At 35.4% G+C, this 21,874-nt stretch overlaps 1 protein-coding gene across 1 annotated transcript in view; it reads right to left on the bottom strand.

Annotated features, from left to right (window-relative positions):
- Window positions 1-606: 606 nt before the first annotated feature.
- LOC139971689 (xanthine dehydrogenase/oxidase-like) overlaps window positions 607-21,874 on the bottom strand; it is a 68,114-nt gene continuing 46,846 nt past the window's right edge. Inside the window, exons 14-32 of the mRNA XM_071978379.1 lie at window positions 20,034-20,202; window positions 17,667-17,759; window positions 15,952-16,069; window positions 14,872-14,923; window positions 14,274-14,397; window positions 13,649-13,768; window positions 12,556-12,777; window positions 11,992-12,125; window positions 10,295-10,469; window positions 9,455-9,646; window positions 8,761-8,906; window positions 8,530-8,611; window positions 7,790-8,014; window positions 6,360-6,434; window positions 4,849-4,901; window positions 4,418-4,604; window positions 3,714-3,902; window positions 2,935-3,102; window positions 607-2,329 (exon numbers count right to left, since the gene is read on the bottom strand). Coding sequence (XP_071834480.1) covers window positions 2,279-2,329; window positions 2,935-3,102; window positions 3,714-3,902; window positions 4,418-4,604; window positions 4,849-4,901; window positions 6,360-6,434; window positions 7,790-8,014; window positions 8,530-8,611; window positions 8,761-8,906; window positions 9,455-9,646; window positions 10,295-10,469; window positions 11,992-12,125; window positions 12,556-12,777; window positions 13,649-13,768; window positions 14,274-14,397; window positions 14,872-14,923; window positions 15,952-16,069; window positions 17,667-17,759; window positions 20,034-20,202 — 2,575 coding nt within the window. The 3' untranslated portion in view covers window positions 607-2,278. The remainder of the gene's footprint in view (window positions 2,330-2,934; window positions 3,103-3,713; window positions 3,903-4,417; window positions 4,605-4,848; window positions 4,902-6,359; window positions 6,435-7,789; window positions 8,015-8,529; window positions 8,612-8,760; window positions 8,907-9,454; window positions 9,647-10,294; window positions 10,470-11,991; window positions 12,126-12,555; window positions 12,778-13,648; window positions 13,769-14,273; window positions 14,398-14,871; window positions 14,924-15,951; window positions 16,070-17,666; window positions 17,760-20,033; window positions 20,203-21,874) is intronic.

Genomic DNA, 21,874 nt, shown 5'->3' with positions numbered 1-21,874 from the left:
TTGCGTGAGGACTCCAACGAACAACCACTGATTTATTTGGATGCCTTCATCACTTTAGTCACCACTCAAATGGGACCTATTCTAAGTCTGAAGATAAAATTTATTCACAGATTGTTAGTTGTCATGGGTTCGAACAATTGAGGGGTATTCTATCCTAAAACGTAGGGCAAAATGGGGCTGGGGTTCCAGTTCGCCGCATCATTTGTCAACTTAATTGCACTGGGTTCTAATGTTCATGTCAATTGGAATCACGAATAAAAGAAATAATCCACCAAAAATTAAGGTCGCATGAACTTTATTACAGATTTCCTGAGTGACGAATTTGTAATTTTCACCCGATATCACGCAACTAGATGGCTGCTATCCAGCCTGGCAAGTGCCATCTCCAGCGATCTGGCAGGTATTGAAATCTGAAATTTTCTTGGTACGCGGAGCGCCAACCGATGGTGGCGCTCCGGTTAGATAGTACTTACGGCCGGAATACTCGAATCGATTGCGCCCCCCCCCCCACGTTTCAAATCGGATATACGCCCCTGCGTGATACAATATCTACACTTATTTGGTAATGTTCCAAACAGAGCCAAATACTGGGAAAGAATATGCATGTTTGTCTGAAAAGTGATATTAGATTTTATTGGTCAATTACATTACACGAAGGAAAGTTATATTCAGATATTTTATTTCCACAAATAATCACCAACGCATGATAAATATCTTTTTTATATATGATATGGACTTGAACCGACCATTGTATGCATGAATATACATTATACATTGCATGTATATACATTATATGAATGTACATTATATTCGGGGTTCTTCTTGCACAAATAATCACTGACATATATCATTACAAATGTGAAACTTGAACCACCGATTGCAGGAATGGGCTTTATAAACAAGTATTCTTCGTGCACAAATAATCAAAGTATTTAATAATATATATTACCTTTCAAGACATGGATACAAGCGTGCACGATACCTAACCACCAGCATTAAGTTGAATTGGAACAATTTGAAAGAATCAAGGATGAAAGACTTCTCAATTTGATGATTTAACTAGTCACAGCGTTAAAAGATAGAACGTGATTATATAGCTACTTTATGTACAATTTATATATCTCAACTAACCAATTATTTTAAAACAAATCATCAGTACACAATCGTACATTCCTGAACAATATGACTCTCCGGTTTATTCTCAGACACTAAGGAAGGTTCTTTTAGACAATAAGATATATCAAGGCGGAATCATGCATTGATGATGGTAGTCAAACATGATTGATGATGATGAACGTTTGAGCATGAGGGTCTATTGATTCACTTCCTAAATATTTTAGCGAATTTTGATTGATGTTAGACAAACCCTAACTATAAATCAGATATATATATATATATATATATATATATATATATATATATATATATATATATATATATGATCAATGGAACTCTGGCTGTGAAATTATAAACCATGAAAAGAACAAAGAAATTGTATGGCTAAAACGTGAGTACAAGCCCGTGTTCTACCAACTCAACTACAAACCATTTTGTTTGTTTGATGTGTTGATATTATATCATTTACAATTGCATGATTGATAACATTTGTTTCATTTAAAGTGAATTCTTACTTAATAAATTATTTTCCTATTTGTGGATGCTTCCAACAGCCTAACGCAAATCCCTTGCTGATACATTTGTGTACATGAAAGAGACAGACACTTTAACACAATATATTATTGTTTAAAACAAGTGTTTGAATTGAATATTTTCTAGTGTGAGAGATACACTTCGGATATTTAGAATAACAACGCAAAAAAGATAACATGTTACAATGTCATATTCATGATACGGTTGAGTTTTTACTTTCTACATCAATTCAACATCAATAAATTATATGCTTATTATATTTAAACTGAGGTTCATTCCTTGCAAGTACCATCACAAGTGATGGAGTATAATATGAATATTTGGACTATTATAGCTTTTTTCAGTTAAAGCAATGCTCAGCTTTGGTTCACCTTTTACATCAATTCACATTTGATCATATTTAGCGATAATTCTATAGTTATATTGAAAGCTTAAAGCCTAACGTTTATTTTATAGTTGACAGTGTTCTTAACCACACAAGTTTAAAAGAAAGCCACGCACGTAACTTACATGTATGTTATGAAATAAAGATAAACGTTTAATGATCAAATTCAAGTGTTATGCAAAAGTACTAATTAGATTTCTAAATTTGCTTTGATAAACATTTCTGGTATCATCTCCAAAGAATTCATGGACGAATGAAAAATGGCTTGTAGGTTCCAGGCACAGGCTCTGCAAACTGAAAGAAATGGATGAAAATACATTTGGAGTTAATTTCCAACACCAGAATTCTTGCATATTCTGTGAGGACTTTTGCCATTCGAGAAAAATATGTTAGATTCTCTCTAAAAAATAAGGTCCAAGCACCGTAAACAGTTAAAGAATCAGTCTCTATATTTTTTGGGCGAGTAGGCTGCCAATAGAATGCTTGGGCACACACATTGTTGATTCATTAGAACCTTTCGGACAATTGGTCAACACATTTGTCATATGGTAATGCAACTATTTGCAAAACATGATAGTATGAAATATGTAAAAATTTAAATGAGGGGATGCAAACCTATCCTTTCGCCGATATCATTCAATTTTGCCCAATTAACCTAAACATTCGACTAGTTGGTTACACTATTTAACTCATCAATATCGTTCGATTAGAGAGCTAATCAGGCTACACCATATATAGCAAAACAGTACAGTTTGGACGGCAGACTATAATATAGCAACATGTGCAGTAAGTATATAGGATGAATGTGCAGTTGTTTTGTGGAGACAGGTCAAAGACTGTAAGCTTAATAGAAGGTCAATGTTATATCGAATTGTTAAACAAATAAAAACGGCAGCTACCCTCTTGGTATATTCATCTTGACAAGCCAGTCGGATTCTCTCGGCACAAGCTGGACTGTCAAGTCTGAAGGTACCAGTCAGACCTGCATCCGACCTGGCCGACGAAATGGCATCCTTGATGGCAAAGAAAATGGAGGCTGACAGGAAAAGGGGCGGCTCTCCTATAGCCTATAGTAGGAAAAGATATACAGGAAGTCGGATGTACCGCTTAAAGTAGTTGACATAAAAGAGGGTTTAAAATTAGAATGACTACAGAATGCAGTACCCATATGACCTATTTTATGAGTTGAACAAGCTGCTGTCCCTATACTTTATCCGAGACATCTAAATTTGAGCAACCATTGGCTGTTAGTGTTTTAGACTTTGAGACATTAACAACACTAAACACTTTTATTCCCTTTCTTTTCAGTTCAAGAGTGTTTGTAGAAGTTAATGCAACGATTGGATATCCTATTGTTTAGTGTAAAAGTTAATCTGCATGCCCGCACCCACCCCCCCCCCTCCCTCCGGAAACTTTGGCATGTTAATAAGATGTTAAACATTATTAATAAAAAAAAAATAGATAATTTGGAAAATGAATTACTATTGTTGGACTGTCTAGTAAATCTGTGGATTATATACTGATGAGCATTAAATATAATAGCCACAGACAACACTTGACTTAATAGAATTGTTTCACATGTAGCTGACACTAATTTCGTTTTCCACTGACGAAACCACTTTTAATTTCCTTCGTGTTTTTTGTTGATTACTCACACAACAATGTATTTAATAATTACCTTTGAAGAGCAAACAGTTCCACGATTAGGAGCTCTATCCAGCAAAGATACGTTGAACTCTTTAGGAGCATCGGAAAACCCAGGTATCTTGTAGAATCCAGGGCCTTTGGTGAGAAGATGCCCAGTCGGTGAATAGCGATAGTCCTCTAGAACAAAGAGGCCATAACCTTGGACGAATGCCCCTTCAATCTAGCACGAAGAAACGTATACTTATCATAAACGACAGAGTTCAGTTAGGAAACTAAAAATAACGCACATGGCATTCAGTAGTGTGTGCAGTTTGTTATAGAGAAACCAAAAAATGAAAATAGTTCTCAGCAATATTAATATAGTTTCTTATCCATTGAGAGTTCAGACATAAATCAATCAATAGATCAATACAACGGAAGAAACTGCATCAATCTGTCTTTACACTAGCGATTGATAAACGTGAAACATTATTTCAATTTGAATTTAATGTTGATAAATAAAGTTAAAAAAGTAAAAAAAAACTGTGGATTGTTATATCAGAAAACCTCGTCTACAGTCACAGTACCCCAGAATTGACTTTTAATTTGTATTCAGTTGTGGCAGGTCCAGGTAAATCTTCTTTGTTAATCTGGGGCCAGCATCATGATCTATAGGACAATAGTCACTGTTTCAAAAAATGGCCTACATGCCCATTCTGTAAAGTTTTCTTTATTTACAAACTGAGTTGCACTTACTTGACCAATATCGACAGCAGGGTTTAAGCTATCTCCTACATCCATGACAATATCACTTCTAAGGACTTGATGATCCCCAGTTAAGCAGTCTATTTCAACTTCAGAGACAGCTGTCCCGTATGAAAAATAATCAAACAACTGACCCTCCTGTTCCTCTTGTCCCCAGGCATAACCAGTGATTGGTGTTCTGAAAATAAATGAATTTTTCTTTGCGGCTTGGTAATTGCTAATATGCGATTCTTACATCAGACAATGCAAAAAACTTCTATTTTCAATGATACATGTATTTATATATATATATATATATATATATATATATATATATATATATATATATATACACACACACATATATATATATATATATATATATATATATATATATATATATATATATATATATATATATATATATATATATATATACTCACTTGTGAAAGCCTGTTGCAGAGAGGTTTTCTCTGTCCATGTAGGCAGCATTAACCTTTTAAAAAAGAGAAAGGAATGCAGAGAAGGGTTAACAATACTGAAACTAACAAAGCATATTACATTTTTTTTTTTTAATGTGAAACATTTTTTCTTGAATGACATATATCACTTAACATATTAAACTCTAGATTATGGTAAAACATTTCAAATATTTGTCAACGTTTTTCTTGCACAGCAGACTATTTACATTCACATAAAGTGGATAATGGCTATAGCTTTTGCTTAATATTTTGTAAGTAATATGTACAACTTTAACATTTATGATAATACCAAAAGTTCGGAACTTTTTTATTTCAGAAATCTTGTTCTTTCAGAAACCAAAACAAGTGTTAACAGTGGTGTGTGAGTATGACGTAACATAGCACTGATAGTACATCAAATACAAAAGTGAAAATGACAGTCAGGGCAAGTTAGATTTACAAATTATGATAGTAATACAATTTAAACTAGATTGTTTGTACATGCATGGTATCCTAGATTTATCTAAAGTGAACGTGTGGGAGATGTAGGTTTAGTGGTGTAAGTGATACTGTTTAATTGCAAACTCACCGATTTATATAACATTTTAAGCGGATCGGACTGTTGTAAGATCAATGCACCAAACAGAATTGAATCCTCTCCTTTGAGGTGAGAAAGCAGCCAGAGTGGGACTTACGCTAAACGCGGGAAAGTACAAAACGTTGAGGACTCAGCATGCTAGAAGCAGTGACAAAATTGCGGGGAATGGCGAGCAGGTGGATGAAACTGAGGAGTTTTTGTACCTCAGGGCTAAGGTAGACAGAGAAGGATGAGGTAGTAGATATATTGACAACAGGATACAGAAGGCAAGAGGTGCATTACAAGGGTTATGGAAGGTGTGGAAGACGAGAGGAATAGGATGGATAACAAAGATAGGCCTACATCTGTTCAAGACATTAGTTCGGCCAGTCCTATTATAAGGCTGTGAAACCTGAAAGATAAATAAGGTACATGAAAGAAAGATGAGTCCTTGCCAAAACCAGTGTTTGAGACGAATAGTGAGTATAAGATGGCAGCAAAGGACCACAAAAAGGAGAGTCGAAGAAATTGCAGGTCTCAATGACATATAGGCACTGATATGAGAAGATGGAATTGGGTAGGGCACATACTCATGAGGGAATGCGAGAACGACTGTGTGACAGACAGCATTATGGTGGATACCAGAGGGACGCGAGAGGTAGACCACAAACGACAAGGAGAAGGACGCTAGAGAAGGAAATAAGTAGGGCAGGATGGAGGAGCTGGGAGGTAACCAAAGCAGCAGCAGAGAACAGGGCGGATTGGGGAGACGACGATATGGCTTATGCGACTATACTGGCGCGGAGAGAGTTAAGACTAAGACTTTGTAGTGAATTTGACGGTAAGATCAGACATTCCACAACAGAAATATACTGACGCTGTGAGTCGTCTCCTAAATGTCATTCAAATCACTCACCCAGTCCTTCCAGTCTCCTTTTGGATTTGCCATCATATGCTTCTGCAATCTCTGTAATAGGGTCTCACAAGCTCTCTTAAAGAAAAACAGTACATTATTCTATATGAGCTTTGAGCTTCATAACGGTTGATCAAGTAGGAGTCATTCTCTGTATATTAAAAACAAGACTGATCAAATACCTTTGTTTTAATGGTGGGATTCAACATCTGTTTTCATTGGGTTACATTTCTACAGCAATCAATATATATCAATCCTTAAGTAGATCAGTAAGGAATAATCAGTATTAACTCAAGTGCCTGACTTTTACAGCTGACACCCTGTATTAATTACTTTCATATTTTATTGGTAGGCAAGAGATTGGCCACTAAAACCTTCTAGTGATCGGCATTTAGATGGATTCAGCGGTGAAAAAATGACAATTCTGGTAATTACATTACAAGTGGGTCGGTGGTTACTTTTTTATTGAATTGATTCCCAGATGACAATATCTTAGTGAGATGATTACCTATAGTTTATAATACTACAAGTCTTGTAGAGACGGTTTTACTACTAATGAATGTCATGCACTTATCCATAATACGAGCAAGCTCAAGTGAATATATAAAGCTTTCAAAATATTGTTCTTATATCACATGGTTTTTAAGTATTATGCAGGTGATTTAATGCTACTCTTAAGCAGGAAGAATACTTCAAGACCGTCGAGGGAGTAATTGATAACTTATTTAATGTTAGTTTGCACCCGATACAAACAGCGAAGACAGTTAGTACTGTAAATCTTAACGTTTTGTACCAAAGTAAAAACTTGCTTGTGCTATGAATCGTTGGCATGTGTTATTTGGATTACAGTAAGAACAGTGGATAATTCCAACAATTCCAGTTGTTTTGGGAATTATTGGAATTACACATATCTTCAGTTCTTACTGTAAACCTAATTGCACATGCTACCGATTCATCAGATTTGTCAGCACAATTGAGTATTTACTGTGGTACAAAACTTTAAGATTTACAGTAGTTACTGTAATCTCTGTGTGAATCGGATGACGTTTTAGAGCATCAATATTATGGAAGTCCAAAGGGAAGACGGAACTCCATTATAATGATCTACCCAATTCACATTGTAAGCATATAAAGTTCATGAGAGAGGGTCACTGGGGACGCAGTACAAGACTGTTATTAGTTCATAGGCAAGGGTAGATCGAAGTACGTATGTACAGGAGACAGTAAATTAAGAAGTGTTGTAAAACCAACTGGTTCAGACCATTGCAGCTGGAATTGCATTTGGGAGTGATCTACTTGATCACATAAACAGTTATAAAAACTAAAGTTCCTTTTTCTCATTTCTTGCTCCAATACAGCATAATTGAAAGTCTTATTCAAAGACAAACAAACGAGCGAAACTAACAAAGACAAACAATGATTACCAATCATACCTGCACAGCCATTCCATTGAGATCTGAGCTTGCACTAGCAGCACTTGGACTTGAGTTTGGTACTTTGTCTGTGCTGGTCTCGCTTACGTGTATCAATTCTTTTGGAATACGGAGGGCTCTACTTGCAATCTGAATAATTTTGGTGTGCAGTCCTTGCCCCATTTCAATACCCCCATGAGTGACAAGAACAGATCCATCTGTATAAATGTGAACTAGAGCTCCGGCCTGTAAAGAAAACAACCAGCAAAATATAAATCAATACAGCAAACAGAGAGAAAAGAGAAATAAGGAAATTCAGGATTGCAGGAAACAGAGATGAAATCTACAAAAATCACTGAAGCATTTTGCAAGAGAGATCAAAAGAAAATGAATTGTGATTTAAGAATTTTAATATGAAACAGGCAAGAAGTTTTCATGATGCGTTTTATTTAGAACTATGCTTAGGCTTTACTATTTACAATCAAATATAAGATTCATAAGCAGCTGTTGCACATATGCTGTACATAGCAAGGCAACCCATGGCTACGTTATGTTTTAGGGTGAAATTAAACAACATCTTTCAGCGCTTTATAAAGATCAACTGCAATATGAATAACTCAGGCAATAATCAACAATAAAACTTCTGAGCAATATAATGCCATCTTGCTAGAGTTCAGAAACAAACTCTTCATAGCACTATGAAATAATTTATGTCCTTTACCCAACAAATGCCTTTAACGATGTGAAGCCTTACAACGTACCTGGTTTAAAAACTTTGCTGTGAAGGAAATGCCAAATTTCGTGGGAGTCACAGCAAGGCCTTTCTTCTTCCATCGATTCTCCCTAGAAAGTTGAAAGTGATCATTTTAAACCAATCACAACTAAAATCTAACAAAGTTGCGAGCTCGTTTAAGGAGTAGCAAACCCAGTCTTGCTTGTAGTTTTGTATCTAACTTTATCTCAATTAACAGAAATGCTGTTGCCAACCGTACCTATTAAAGTGATCCACCTCCTTTCTTCTGCTGCTATAGCAGCTCTTCCTAAGACAAGATTCCCAGCATCTATTCAAGTTCCACTCAATTAAAGGTTGTTTGAAGTGGGTCAAATCACCTTCCTTGTAGAAATTCATCTCACGAATCTGGTGAAACGAGAAAATGTATGACAAACTTCAAATTAACAGCAAATGGTTATATATATATATATATATATATATATATATATATATATATATATAAATATATATATATATTGAAACTTTTCCTATTGTTTATATCTAACTCCATAGAGGCTTAAAAGACGACATGATATTAAGTAACCTTCTCCCGTGGTGATTTTAGTTCCATCCTTACAGCTGTCATCTAAATCCATATTGGCTATGAACAGAAACATTTCTTCGTTACCATTTCCTATTCAGGTTCCATTGTTGCATGTCATTTTGCTCTTGTAGCCGTACTGCCGTACATACAAACATTTATTTTATTAGTTTCATTTTGCTCTGGAAATCATAGTTCCATCTCTACATCTATCAGCTAACCCTATACTGATTGTGTTTAGAAACATGTTACTTTCATTTTAAAATTATGGACCAGCATACCTAGTTCTGTAACTGTACATTACTTCTACACTTGCTATGATATTCAAATCTATATGGACTAATTAGAACAGAAACCCATCTTTCATGGTTACCTTTTCCTGCGGTAATCCTAGTTTCATTGCTACGTCTGTCATCCAACTCTCTGCTATCAGCATGCTCTGTGGGGCACCAAACCCTCGAAATGCGGTGTTTGATGGTAAATTGGTCTTACACATGTATCCAGTGACACGGAGATTCGGAATGTTGTAGGCATTGTCGCAATGAAAAATGGCTCTTTCCATTACCTTTTGGTAGGAAAAAATAACATCATTAAAGAATTACTCTGGAAATAATGATATCAATAATTTCATTCTAGAGGAATAAATACAGACTGAGACTAAGTCTTCACCTACACAGAAATATGGAACTGATATTACCAAAAAGATGAGCATTGATATTCAATTGCCTGTTCCAGATACATCAAAAGCTGTGTTTTCTCTCTGAGCCCCATTGAAAAAAATGTTACAGAGATTCTATCACACATTATGACTATTTTCTATAAATAATGTGATAATTTTCATACGGCTCTTAACTGCCCCTTCCAGTTTGAAGAGGTAGGTTTAATTACTTTCCCTTGTTATTGTAACTAATACACACAAACCCAGCTATGTTTTTTTGCCATATTTGCAAAACGGTATCAAAGGTAAAGTAAGGAGACGCCATACCTGTTAATGTATTGAAACTAAATTGAAAAGACCCTCTATAATGTGTTGATACATTGAACTGAACAGATGTTCAAGATCTTCCACCCTTTTTAGAACATTCTTCTCTCAAAGCAATTTGCATTTTTACAAATTATACATCATTATTTCCGAATCTTGTTGCTGTAGAGTACAATTACATTGAAAGCAAAACTCGCCAATGCTTGATATGGAAATACCGCCGTTACTTACTGAAGAAGAGAGATCCAAGCTGTACCCACAATTTGCATACAAAGATAGATCTAAGGCAAGGATTTTGCCTTCTTTGGTGAAGCCAACTTTGTAGCGTCCAAGAAATGGATGACGGGTGCCAGTGCTTATCATGTCCTCATCTCTATCAAACATATAACGTACTGGCTTATCAACCCTGGAAACAAAAGTAACTTAAAGATAAAAGCGGGTCCAAAATAAGTTACTTATCCGTACAATCATCAAAGCATTGAAACCTGAATTATCCAGAAACGTGCGGAGGAGGATGTCCTAATGAAATCTTCCCAGACAACACAATTTCTTTATCTTTAAAGAATTTTGTCAGACTGTTATAGTCTGTTCATAGTGCAATTTAATTGTGGTTGACTTGTAACGTCGGTTCTATTAAATGCTTTGGAATTGACTAATTTCTGTTTATTCCTTTTTTCCCCTGCTAATGTTAAACCATGCATGTCAAACTTGCTAATAGAATATGAAGCAATAGACTATATGGGTAATGCATGTTCTGTATTATAATAGTAATGCTTTGAGTGGTCCTTATTACTAAATCAAGATAAACTGGGATGAACAAGGTTTCACCTCTGATACTATGCTATCTAAAGCTGAAAACAAGTCAAGAGTATTCAATGTTGCCATTTTTTAAATATATGTTTTTTAGCTAGAACAGGATAAAAGCCTCTGCGCTTTAGCAAGTGCGCTATCCAGCGTTTAGCTGGGGACCATCTCTATAGGCCTTCAGCTACTTCTTTACTGCGGGTGCCAGTTTAGAAGTCACAGTAACTTGAATACCATATCACCAGGAATCCCACTTAAATTTCCCTTGATAACAATCAAAAGGCATTAATTAGGGAAAGGATTTTTAGAGAGATTTGGCTTTTTATGTATTTTATCGCAATTTTTAAATTAGTGGACGAAATCAAAGAATGACTAAATACCCCTGTAAATATTTATTTGTTGAGCAATGATGTAATTAAAGGCTGATTCAATAACCAGTAACCTGTGTAAACTAATAGCGTTGGCATATTTATCTAAAGACTTAATTAATGAAATGAAAATCTGTAACTGTAAACAGCCTAAATTCTAGGAAAGTATAGTTTGTCTCTTACAATACATCTTCTCCCATTAACTTTAGTTACCAACTCCTGTGTTTGATCATCTTCGAGTACACTTCCGGCAATTAAAGTTTACTATTCTTTTATATTTTCTAAAATATCATATGCCACTGAAGTCTTTGGTACAGCTAAAGATAGTACCCAAAGACACATCAAATTATGCAAAATGATTAATTAAATCGCTAACTGGCAACCACAGACGCTTTCCACTGATTGACTTTAAAATAAATATAATTTGTACTGTGTTTGCGGGTATAGTTTACAATGTATATGCTTGCGACTGCTATGTCTAAATGTATTACAGTAGAATTTCTCTAGTACCCTCCACACGTGTAAGTATACCAGTTTCTTACCATTTTGTCATGTACTACTATAAATCTTGTTTTTAATGAATTTTAAAATTGAGCGCTGTTACATCAGACGATCAAACATCTGCAGTGACGGGATATTTTTTAGAAGGTAGAATAAAAAATGTTTGTTATTTTTTAAGAAAAGTGGCAATAATTTAATCCTCTAGCATGTCTTGGTGATAATCCTGATGAACATTTAAAAGATGAAAGTAATTACTTGTTAGCAGCGACGGCTGCTGCTGCGGATAGAATGCAACATCTCAGTTCCTTGCCCCCGAATCCTCCTCCTAATCTCTTAGTTCGGCAGACAATTCTATTTTTTGGCACTCCTAATGCTTCAGCAGCAAAACCCTGATAACAACAAATATATCCATTTATTATGCAAACATAGTCTCGACGAAATTATATATTATTATTCTTACGTTTTTATGATCTGAAAATGTCATACCGTATAGAAAACTTTGGCTAAAAATTTAATAATTCTTAATGTCTTTTTTAGGGCCAAATAATTACTCCCATAGTAAGATCATGATGTGGGACGTTTCAGATGCATGACTACAGTGAATGATCTTACGTACACGAGTAGCATCACCAACTCGACTTCTCCTCTGATCTTAACAGAACCTTTATAAGGTAGATACAACAGTTACTTTGATATCATTAACCTTAGTCTACAAATAATAAAGTGACAGTTTGTAAATAACACTCTCCCCACCCAACCAGTTTATGTCACTTAAATGTGGTAATGTGGTAATTAATACTACTACTTGAAGTAACTTACTTGTGTTTTAGTGGCATTTTGAGTGGATGAAATTATTTCCATTTCGGAATTTTCTCCCTTTGGTATGATGATGGAGGCCATAGTCTCCAAGTAAAAATGTTCCTGAGCTCCGACATGGCACTCTCCTTCGAGTATATGGTCAGATTTTTCGAAGCCTACCTTTAGATCCCCAACACTTATCGTTCGGGTTGGATGTAGAAAACTTTCCTCCTTGATAGCCTCCTGGGAATCATAAGAACACGATATTACGTGTGGTGTATAGATAAGTTGACTTGCAACTGAATATATATGAAGAAGAATAAAAACAAAAATTAAGGTACGTTTACATGAGAACATCAACCAACCGCGACCTGCTGATAATACCACTCATAACAAGTTAATATAATATCATGTTATTGTAAGAATTTCATCTCTATTGGTTATTATATATATATATATATATATATATATATATATGTATATGTATATATATATATATATATATATATATGTATATGTATATATATATATATATATATATATATATAATAACCAATAGAGATGAAATTCTTACAATATAATATATAATATAATGCAATCTTTTGAAATTGAAAGCTACTAATAAATTATTTATATAAGGTAACGTGACAGACAGAATTCAAGAATAATAGCAACAATTAAATTACAACGTTTACATGAAAACATTAACAAACCGCGACCTGCTGATAATCTCATTCAAAACAAGTTGTACGATGTGAATATAATATAATATTATTTTAGGAATGTCATCTCTATTGGTTATTATCGGTTCACATTTACTCATTTGTGACCATTTTGATTGTTTTAGCTTATATATATATATATATATATATATATATATATATATATATATATATATATATATATAAAATATAATGCAATCTGTCGAAATTGAAAGCTACTAATAAAATGATTTATATATGGTAAAGTGGCAGACCACTTTCACCACTGATACACGAAGGGCTTTGAAAAAAAGGAATACATTGCTCTTCCAAAATACACAAATAAATTTGACCACGAGTATTGACGAAAACGAAATTTTGAAGAACCATTTCACCAAAATTATTTTATTCACCTGGATCGTCAGTATAGAATCAAGATCTTCGTATTCCACCTTCACAAGTTTTGCTGCCCTCTGTGCGATGTTCTGATTTGTTGCAGCCACTATCGCAACAACTTGACCTACACTGATGACCTTAAACATGAAGTAGAATTTACATGAGTGTATCCACAATATTTCATGTTCTCTTAACTGTATATAACTATCTTGTGGAATCAGGGTTTTAGACGTAAAATTTCATTTGCCAAGAGAGATTGAGATTGTTCCACTTGTGCGCCGTTAATAATTTGACATTGCTGAAATACCTCCATTTGTCATACAAAGTGGTAACTGGGAAGCACCATGCAATATGTGACATGGATGATGTAAAACCAACGCTGCGATATAGTCTACACAATAAACATGATTTGCACTTGCACGGAAAAGGTCATATGTAACAAGAAGGCAGCCGGAAGCTGATTCCAGACCAACAGATTTTGGCACAGTTGGTACTACAATGGAAACGTTTTTACAGGTAAAAGGAATAATGGCAAGAAAGAGTAAGTTAATGGAAAAAGGAAATAATTACAGGAGAATAAAATAAATCAGTTTGCCTAATAATATATATAATAACTCGACAGCATAAAGAAGATATGCCCACTTTATCTACTGCAAAGAGTTCCTCATCTCCATATATTGCAGTGAGGTTACTTCCAGGCACATCAGCTGCAGTGATAACATCTTCAACACCCGGAAGGGCAAGAGCTTCCAACACATCCATAGAACTTTATGAAAAAAAATGAAAGTAATACCATGGTTTAATTTGATGGTGCGGGTACTGAGAGACGATCGAAGCAACTGAGGATATATCTCCCCCTCCAAGTGCAAGTAACAGTTTGATATGAAACATACTCCCATGTTTTTCCCCGTGCCCTCTACTTGAAAGAAAACAGAATAATGGTTTATGTTAAGCTTACAGGGAATGAGCATTGATAAACGTGTTGTAAACATACATCAGTCAACTCGAACACTAAAGTTCTTAATAATCCATGGACGAGCGAATAAAATATGGTCAAGCAAATAAACAATGTTCAATGAAATGAACCATGGTCAAACAAATGAACCAAACAATGATAATGGATTGGAAATCTGATATAGTTATAAATAAAATTAGTTTGCAAAATACAATATGAAAATATAAGAAATTCCGTACTTTGACGAGACTCTGAAAGGTTTAACCTTATATCTGACAAACTTACATTATTTTGGCATGTGGCCTTCTACTGAAGACGAAGGCTAGGTACAGCTCTCCTGTAGATTGAAAATATACATGCCATGTTTACTTTGAACACTTGTGTGATGTTTATGTCATATGTCATATGTAAATATGTTAACACAAAACCTAATGTATGCACTTTTGAAAGATGTGCATTGCCACAGCTGTAAAAATATGGATCATATTATGTAAAGAGAAAAGGATGATTGTTTGGTAGGGACATCTGTACACATGTATTCCATTATGAAAGAAATACATTAGAAAGGAAATAAATGCACAAACATTATAATAATTAATAATACATTATAACCAAATGTACAAAGTCATTGAACTTGATATAAATGTAATCTTTTGACTTCCTTTGTCAAGTGATAATTGATTATTAATGCTTACATTACAAAAGATGTAAACGTGAGTGAAACGATACAAAGGGGGCTGGCATGCATGAATAATTGTACCAGTTAACGGGTAGCACCTATCAATTATATTTTATAATATTATGATATACATTATTAAAGGGAGGCATCTCAATTCTAATATCCTTTACCTGTACAATTGATACTATCATGTTATAACTATGTTGGCCCATAGATGTTCACGACTCAAAACTGACTTTTTTCACTAGGCTACCCAAATTTTAATGCACTCGGGATTTCTCACTGGTACCCCCCCCCCCCACATAGTCATCCTTCTCCTCTTCATTATATACTAGCCATTATATTCTGTATTTCAGAGAAATTGGCCCATAAAATTCTAGATTCTCTACGTCATCTGCATAATTAGCTGAACCATTCGTCTCCACGGGGTGACGATTCAACTGAATATCTATATAAATACAGCCCATCATCGTAACAAAAAAATATGATGGGATGTAAATACTACCAATATGTTCCAACTTTAGAGTATTATCTCAACTACATTAATGTATTTGCTAATAATACTACTAATCCTTATTCGACATATAGTAACTGTTCAAGTTCAAGTTATTGTCCTATTCTGATAAAAGAATGCAGCACGTATTTTTATGCAACCATTAAATCATAGTTTGAGTTGATTTCATTACCTTCCAGATTTGGTAAATCATCTACATATTTAGCTTCTCCTGTGACTTGTTGTTTAGCTGACATGTGAGGTATCGGTCTTCCAACTGCATCATGACTAGGCTGGCCAGATGGAACCTCCTGTCAACAGAAAAGTTAACATTAAACCACGCATAGATGCAAGCAACATGCAATTCAAGCAATGTTTCCATGGTATCATGATGGCACTTTATCACTGGGTTTGTTTATCTTGAGTCAATCAGGAAACATAAAGGTAAACTTAAAAACTATCATGGTTCATTTTAGTTCCCAATTAATTCCAGAATTGAGAGAGCAGAGACAGATGAACACTACTTACCTATTATGGGATGTATTCATATTATTATAGGATGTATACTTATTATTATGGGATGCATTTTAGGAATTACGGGATGGAATGAATAGGGTATGGTAGGGGACACAGTTAAGAAAAGATACAAAAAGCTGAGTTTGTAATAGTTAGAGAAGAAGAGAGGAGGGATTAGGTTTGAGATGGTTGGGCACGAGATCATAGTTATTCTCTTAGACTAACTTCACCAGTATTAGGGCAGAGGACCAGTATTAAAACTAATTTAAAGATACGTGGACACTTGAAGCTATTTACCTATGGAGTTTTTATATTATAATCAGAAGTCTAGTGAACACATGGAGCTTGTTTTATACATGGATATTTTATTTAAGTGAATACCTGGAACTGTTTTACATGGAGTTTTTATATTTAATGTAAGTTAACTGATCACCCGAAGCTGTACCCATGCAGGCAGATATCTCATCCTGCGCTATTATCTGGCAACCCCATTATTTGTTGTGCTAATTTTCTGTTGTGATGGAACTATAAATCCCCATTTTAATTATACGTCCTTGTTGGGCACCGGAAATGAACCCCTGCGATGACCCAACCCCAGTGATGAACAGCTCCTCCTGAAAACCGAGACAGGAAACGCCCCTAGAGGTTATTTTCCTTGGGTCGCGAGCCATCCGGAAAGCCACCCTACCCCAACGTCCCCAACTGAGTGAACCGCCCTAGAAGATTCCCGAGGAGACAATTTTGTCAATTATGTTCTGTCGACCCGCTCGGCGATTTTTTCTTTGGGACTGATAAGTATTTTATTTCCAATAAGTTCAATGGATTCCTCAAAGTGATCCGAGATCTGTAAGTTACACCCATTGACATAGTTTACATTTTTCTTTAAGTTTAAGTAACCCCAATGATGTTAATACGAGATGCATGTGCCTGGTAAACCCACTATTTTGCCTTTATATGTTTTTTTGTTTGTTTGAGCGTTCCGCCTTTTCAAGTTGTCCCTACGATCTCAGAGTAAATCGGTCTACCCTCATGGGAAGGTACCACTTGTAATTTTCCCAAACCTAAAAATATATTTATGCCTGGTCACTGCGTTTATGACCGGCTACACTAGTAAAATTTCTGTGGAGGTAACATTAATGAATTTTAAGCATTTAGAAAGTCAAAATATTTCTCGCTATAGAATCATCATTTATATTTTCTACCTCAGCTATGCATGTTCCCCTGTCTCAACTGCGTGGCAGCAGTAAGTGTTAAATAACAAAGTATTATAATGAGATTAAGTAATGACGACAATTGGCTATTATAACAAACACAGGATCGCTCGGTATGCATGATAACATATGTAGAGAACTATTGATAGCAATTCCACTACTAAATATCCTTTGCATGTACCTGAAAGACTTGTGTACTGCAGAATTCACTCGGATGAGAATCATACACCGCGCTTTCATAAGCAGGTGGTACATCAGGGATATCTGTAGTATTCTGGAAAATAGATAGAAAGAATATGAAGTTATGGTAGTGTCGTGTAATGGTATGTCTGGCCTGCTTCTTTCATCTCCAGGTCCGTCGGAGTGCGCGTCGACGGCTTCTTTGAACTACTTGTTTACTTCTCAGCTCTCCGGAAGGACTAGTGTTTTCTCACGCCAATTTCTAATGTATTATATTGTTTTGGCTCTCTGTTACAAGGCTACATTTATGTCAAAATAGGTCAAGTTTACAATGATGCGTGAATTAATGTAACTATCTTAGGACACTTGAATCTTGGCGCATGTTTAGCAGCCCACGTTTTAGATAATAGCTCCCATTGGTTAGTCTTAGCAGTGAGGTCATCACCTTGCACGCACACGTTACTTTTTTTATTAGGTTACTTTTCCTGCTGACCAATCACACCCTTCCATGGTGATTTAGGGCATATTTTTGGGCTAGCTTGTGTAGTATTCCCATGCTGACGTACCGTTACTGTGTAGAAGCACTGTGAACACGTGCGCAGGCCTAGAACCGTCGGGCCTCTCTGCGCTTGCCCAGCACTTGCGTATCTGTCTCCAAAGTGATCACTTCAAAGCACCAATATTGTTCAACATAATATCTCTAGCTCTCTCAACATCGAAATTCAATATATAATTTTCATCGCTAGTCAATAAATTAAAGAATCACGAGAGGAATCAAGAAAAGTATTGTCTTCTTCTTATTTTACGGTAACGTCTCTATATATCTCTCTCTGATCTCAGCTGCCGAGGGAACATTTTTCTAAGTTCTGTTATTCTATAGGCCAGAACAGCTAGCCGGCCACACAACAGTAGTATATAAGTCATAACTCCAACTAATATTACAAATCTTAATGAAAATCAAGAATATGAAAGGAAGCATTTGCCTTGATTTCACTGATCATTTCTCGTGACAATTTTCAGGTCATTGCTTGACATTTTTTTCTTTCAAAATAACAGGACGGGCTTGTGGTCTTTCGACCGTTGGAGCCCGATTAAAATTCGGTACAGCCCGTATAGCATTCGGTGGAGCCCGATTAACATTCGGTGGAACATTAACATTTGGTTGAGCCCGATTAACATTCGGTTGAGCCCGATTAACATTCGGTAGAGCCAGATTAACATTCAATAGAGCCTTAGTGCTTTTACAAAATGAGCCTTGTAACTTCTATACTCATAGAATCAAAATAAACTATGATCGCTCTTTGGTTCCAGACTTATGGTATTCACATGAATTCAAAGGTGCGGGGGTTGAGGGGGGCGTTCTAAATTCCCCGACTGCATGATTCAGGTAGGCTTATGAATTTTTATGGCGGATCGACGCTTTCTTTAATGATGGGGTGATGTTCAGTTCTTGTTGAGTCTGGAGGTCTTGTAACAGAAAAAACTTGAACCGTTTAGACGTCAAATTATGCATTCGTATAGGTAAATGTCGACTTTACATGTAACATAGTTAGAATAAATACTCTTGACCCCTAGATCTGCTCTTTAGGGAGACCTGGGTCTGAAAGAGTGGTCTAGTTGTTCCCAAAGTAAATGTAAAATATTCCCCGACAGATCGTCTCCCCCTCCCCCCACCGACTGACGATGGATGTGTCCGCCCCTTTTGTACACGCCACTATTGCAAAACGCCTTGCTTATAGTTCCTATAGATGTGTAATATTTATTTTTACATAACCTAACATCATAATACTTAAGCCTCTTGCTTGATTGCCGTTTGCTAAACGTTCGTATTAACAAACTATTCAATCTTTTGACACAATTCTAAAGACTTCCATCACCAACCTTAACCTTTCAGTCACGTGTATAGACGTTGTTAAAACATCCATAGCAAGCCCGCCAATCTGTCATTTTGACAAAGTACGGTGATTAAATATATTTCAAATAAAACTGAAAAGTAACATAGAAACATTTTGGAGTTTTACACGTCACCTCTGTAATAATATAATCTACGTTAAGGGGCAATAGCCAAATCGTGTTATACGAGATCTCGCGAACCAAGTAAATCCGCGCGAGAATCTCGCGGAACAATAGAGTGACCTACAACCTACACCTACAAATAATCTGCCCCCTCTTTCACAACTCCTATAGTGGAAAGTGGCAAACGAGAGTAAATATGCTTCCAGAAATGACATTAAATCATTGAATTTAGAAATATATAACATGTGTAAATACTTCCTTTAAAAGTCTAAGTGAAGGCAACATCATTAAATAATTAAAGCAACAAATAGTTGAGTAAAATGCCTATGTGGATGAATAAACAAGCGCTTACTTTTGGATCTTTGCCAAGCTCTATAATAACTTTGAGATAAAATTTGAAGAAGAAGCTAAGAACTAGCGATTGACGGTAGACCTCCATCCCACCGGGAACACCATCTGGTAGAGCCAGTTCTTCTTGGAGAGAAGAAAGAGCCTCCTCGAGCAAAGATTGGTTCCACTTTCTGAATCAAATATAAATTGAATAAAACATAGAGTGAGTATTTTTTTACAGGTTACAAAGAAAGCAATGGCAACGTAAAATACGGTGCTAACTAACTTTAACCCAACAAAATTAAAAAAAAGTTGTCTGCATGGAAATAACCACTTACTTATTAAAGTTGCTTTTACCTTCCCAATTTCAGAATACTAAACCAACGGGCGTATATAGGTGGATGTTTCCGTAGGTTCTCACCCTAAGATCATTATGCTCATTTGTGTCTAAAATTAAACAATAATATTTTTTCACATATTTGCTTTGGAGGTAGCAGAAAATTTGTAAGTGACCCTTTCCCAACTTTCTAGCATACATGATAGCAATACTGATTAATTTTAACACAAATCATACGTCTAAACACCTGTTGATCGAAACAAATTATTAATTGCAAATGAAATTGCATCACTCTAAGATTCTGGAAAGCTGAAAAAGTATTGGCAGTCTCCCATACACAATTATAGCGATGGTAAATCATAAATTAAACCCTGCACGAAGCTCAATCGAGGGATTAATTGTTCAATTAACTTACAAATAATACTTGCATATTCTCCACCCTAGTGTAGACATGTTTCTTATTGCACGGTATTTGAATGTGTTTCTTTTCCCCTATAAGCAAAGGACATGGAACCTTTTCTATTTGTTAGGGTTTTATTTCTCTTCCGTATCTCCTGGGTAATTTTACGATACACTTAAGTGCGTTTTGGATATATGTTTAGGTGCTTCCAGTATCTCTTGGATTGACAAACTGACTGGAACTGCCAAATACCCAAATCAAAAAGACAAGTCCATCATAAAAACCAGGCTTAAAGAGCTATGGATACGAAGCGGTTCAAACATGCATCTCTTTTATATTACGAGGTCACACTTCCTTGCTAAGACCACTTTAACAAGTCAAAAGGGCGAAATGGCTTGTTGTTTCACCAAGCTGGGTTAATATTGAAATTTCAAACACTTAAAGTTTGAAGTCTAAATGTTACCTCCTTTGGGAGTTAAATTATTGACTGTTGCCTTTTTCCTCGGTTGTCCTTAATATGTCAATTCTAACAGGTAAGGGGATGGTAGTACATTTATTGGGCAGGCCTATATGCTGTTTCAGAACCTCATATGAACCTGAATCATCCGAGCGTGTTCAGCATCAGATCCATTGGTACATCAGAAGATAAATGTATTTCCAGGAATAAAATAACTCATTTTACTCGTATTCCTCGTTAACAAAGAAGAACACTTTTACTAATATGTGCAAGCAAATATGTAGATGATTGGGTGATTTAGAATACCTTTCCATATTTTGTTTCACAAATTTTGGAACAACAGAACTATCGTTACACTTGTGTTCTACAGAAAACTAACAATAAGACTAGTGTTCAATACCAGAATTAGCAATAACTCTAGTGCTAAGCAATATAACTAACGTTTACACTTTTGTTCAACAAGAACTAACGATGACTCTGGTGTTCAACAATATAACTAACAATACAAGTGCTCAACACCAGAACTAGTAATTGCTCTATTTCAAACATTTGAAATAACAATTGCACCAGTTTGTTGCTATATTTTTCTACATACATTTGCTTTTTGGATTTTACAAACACGAAATAAAACCAATTCGCTGTTCATTGTATAATACAGGACACACTGGT

Source organism: Apostichopus japonicus, chromosome 8, assembly GCF_037975245.1.
Source record: "Apostichopus japonicus isolate 1M-3 chromosome 8, ASM3797524v1, whole genome shotgun sequence".
Classification (NCBI taxonomy): Eukaryota; Metazoa; Echinodermata; class Holothuroidea; order Aspidochirotida; family Stichopodidae; genus Apostichopus; species Apostichopus japonicus.
This window is presented reverse-complemented; position numbering and strand designations above follow the sequence as displayed.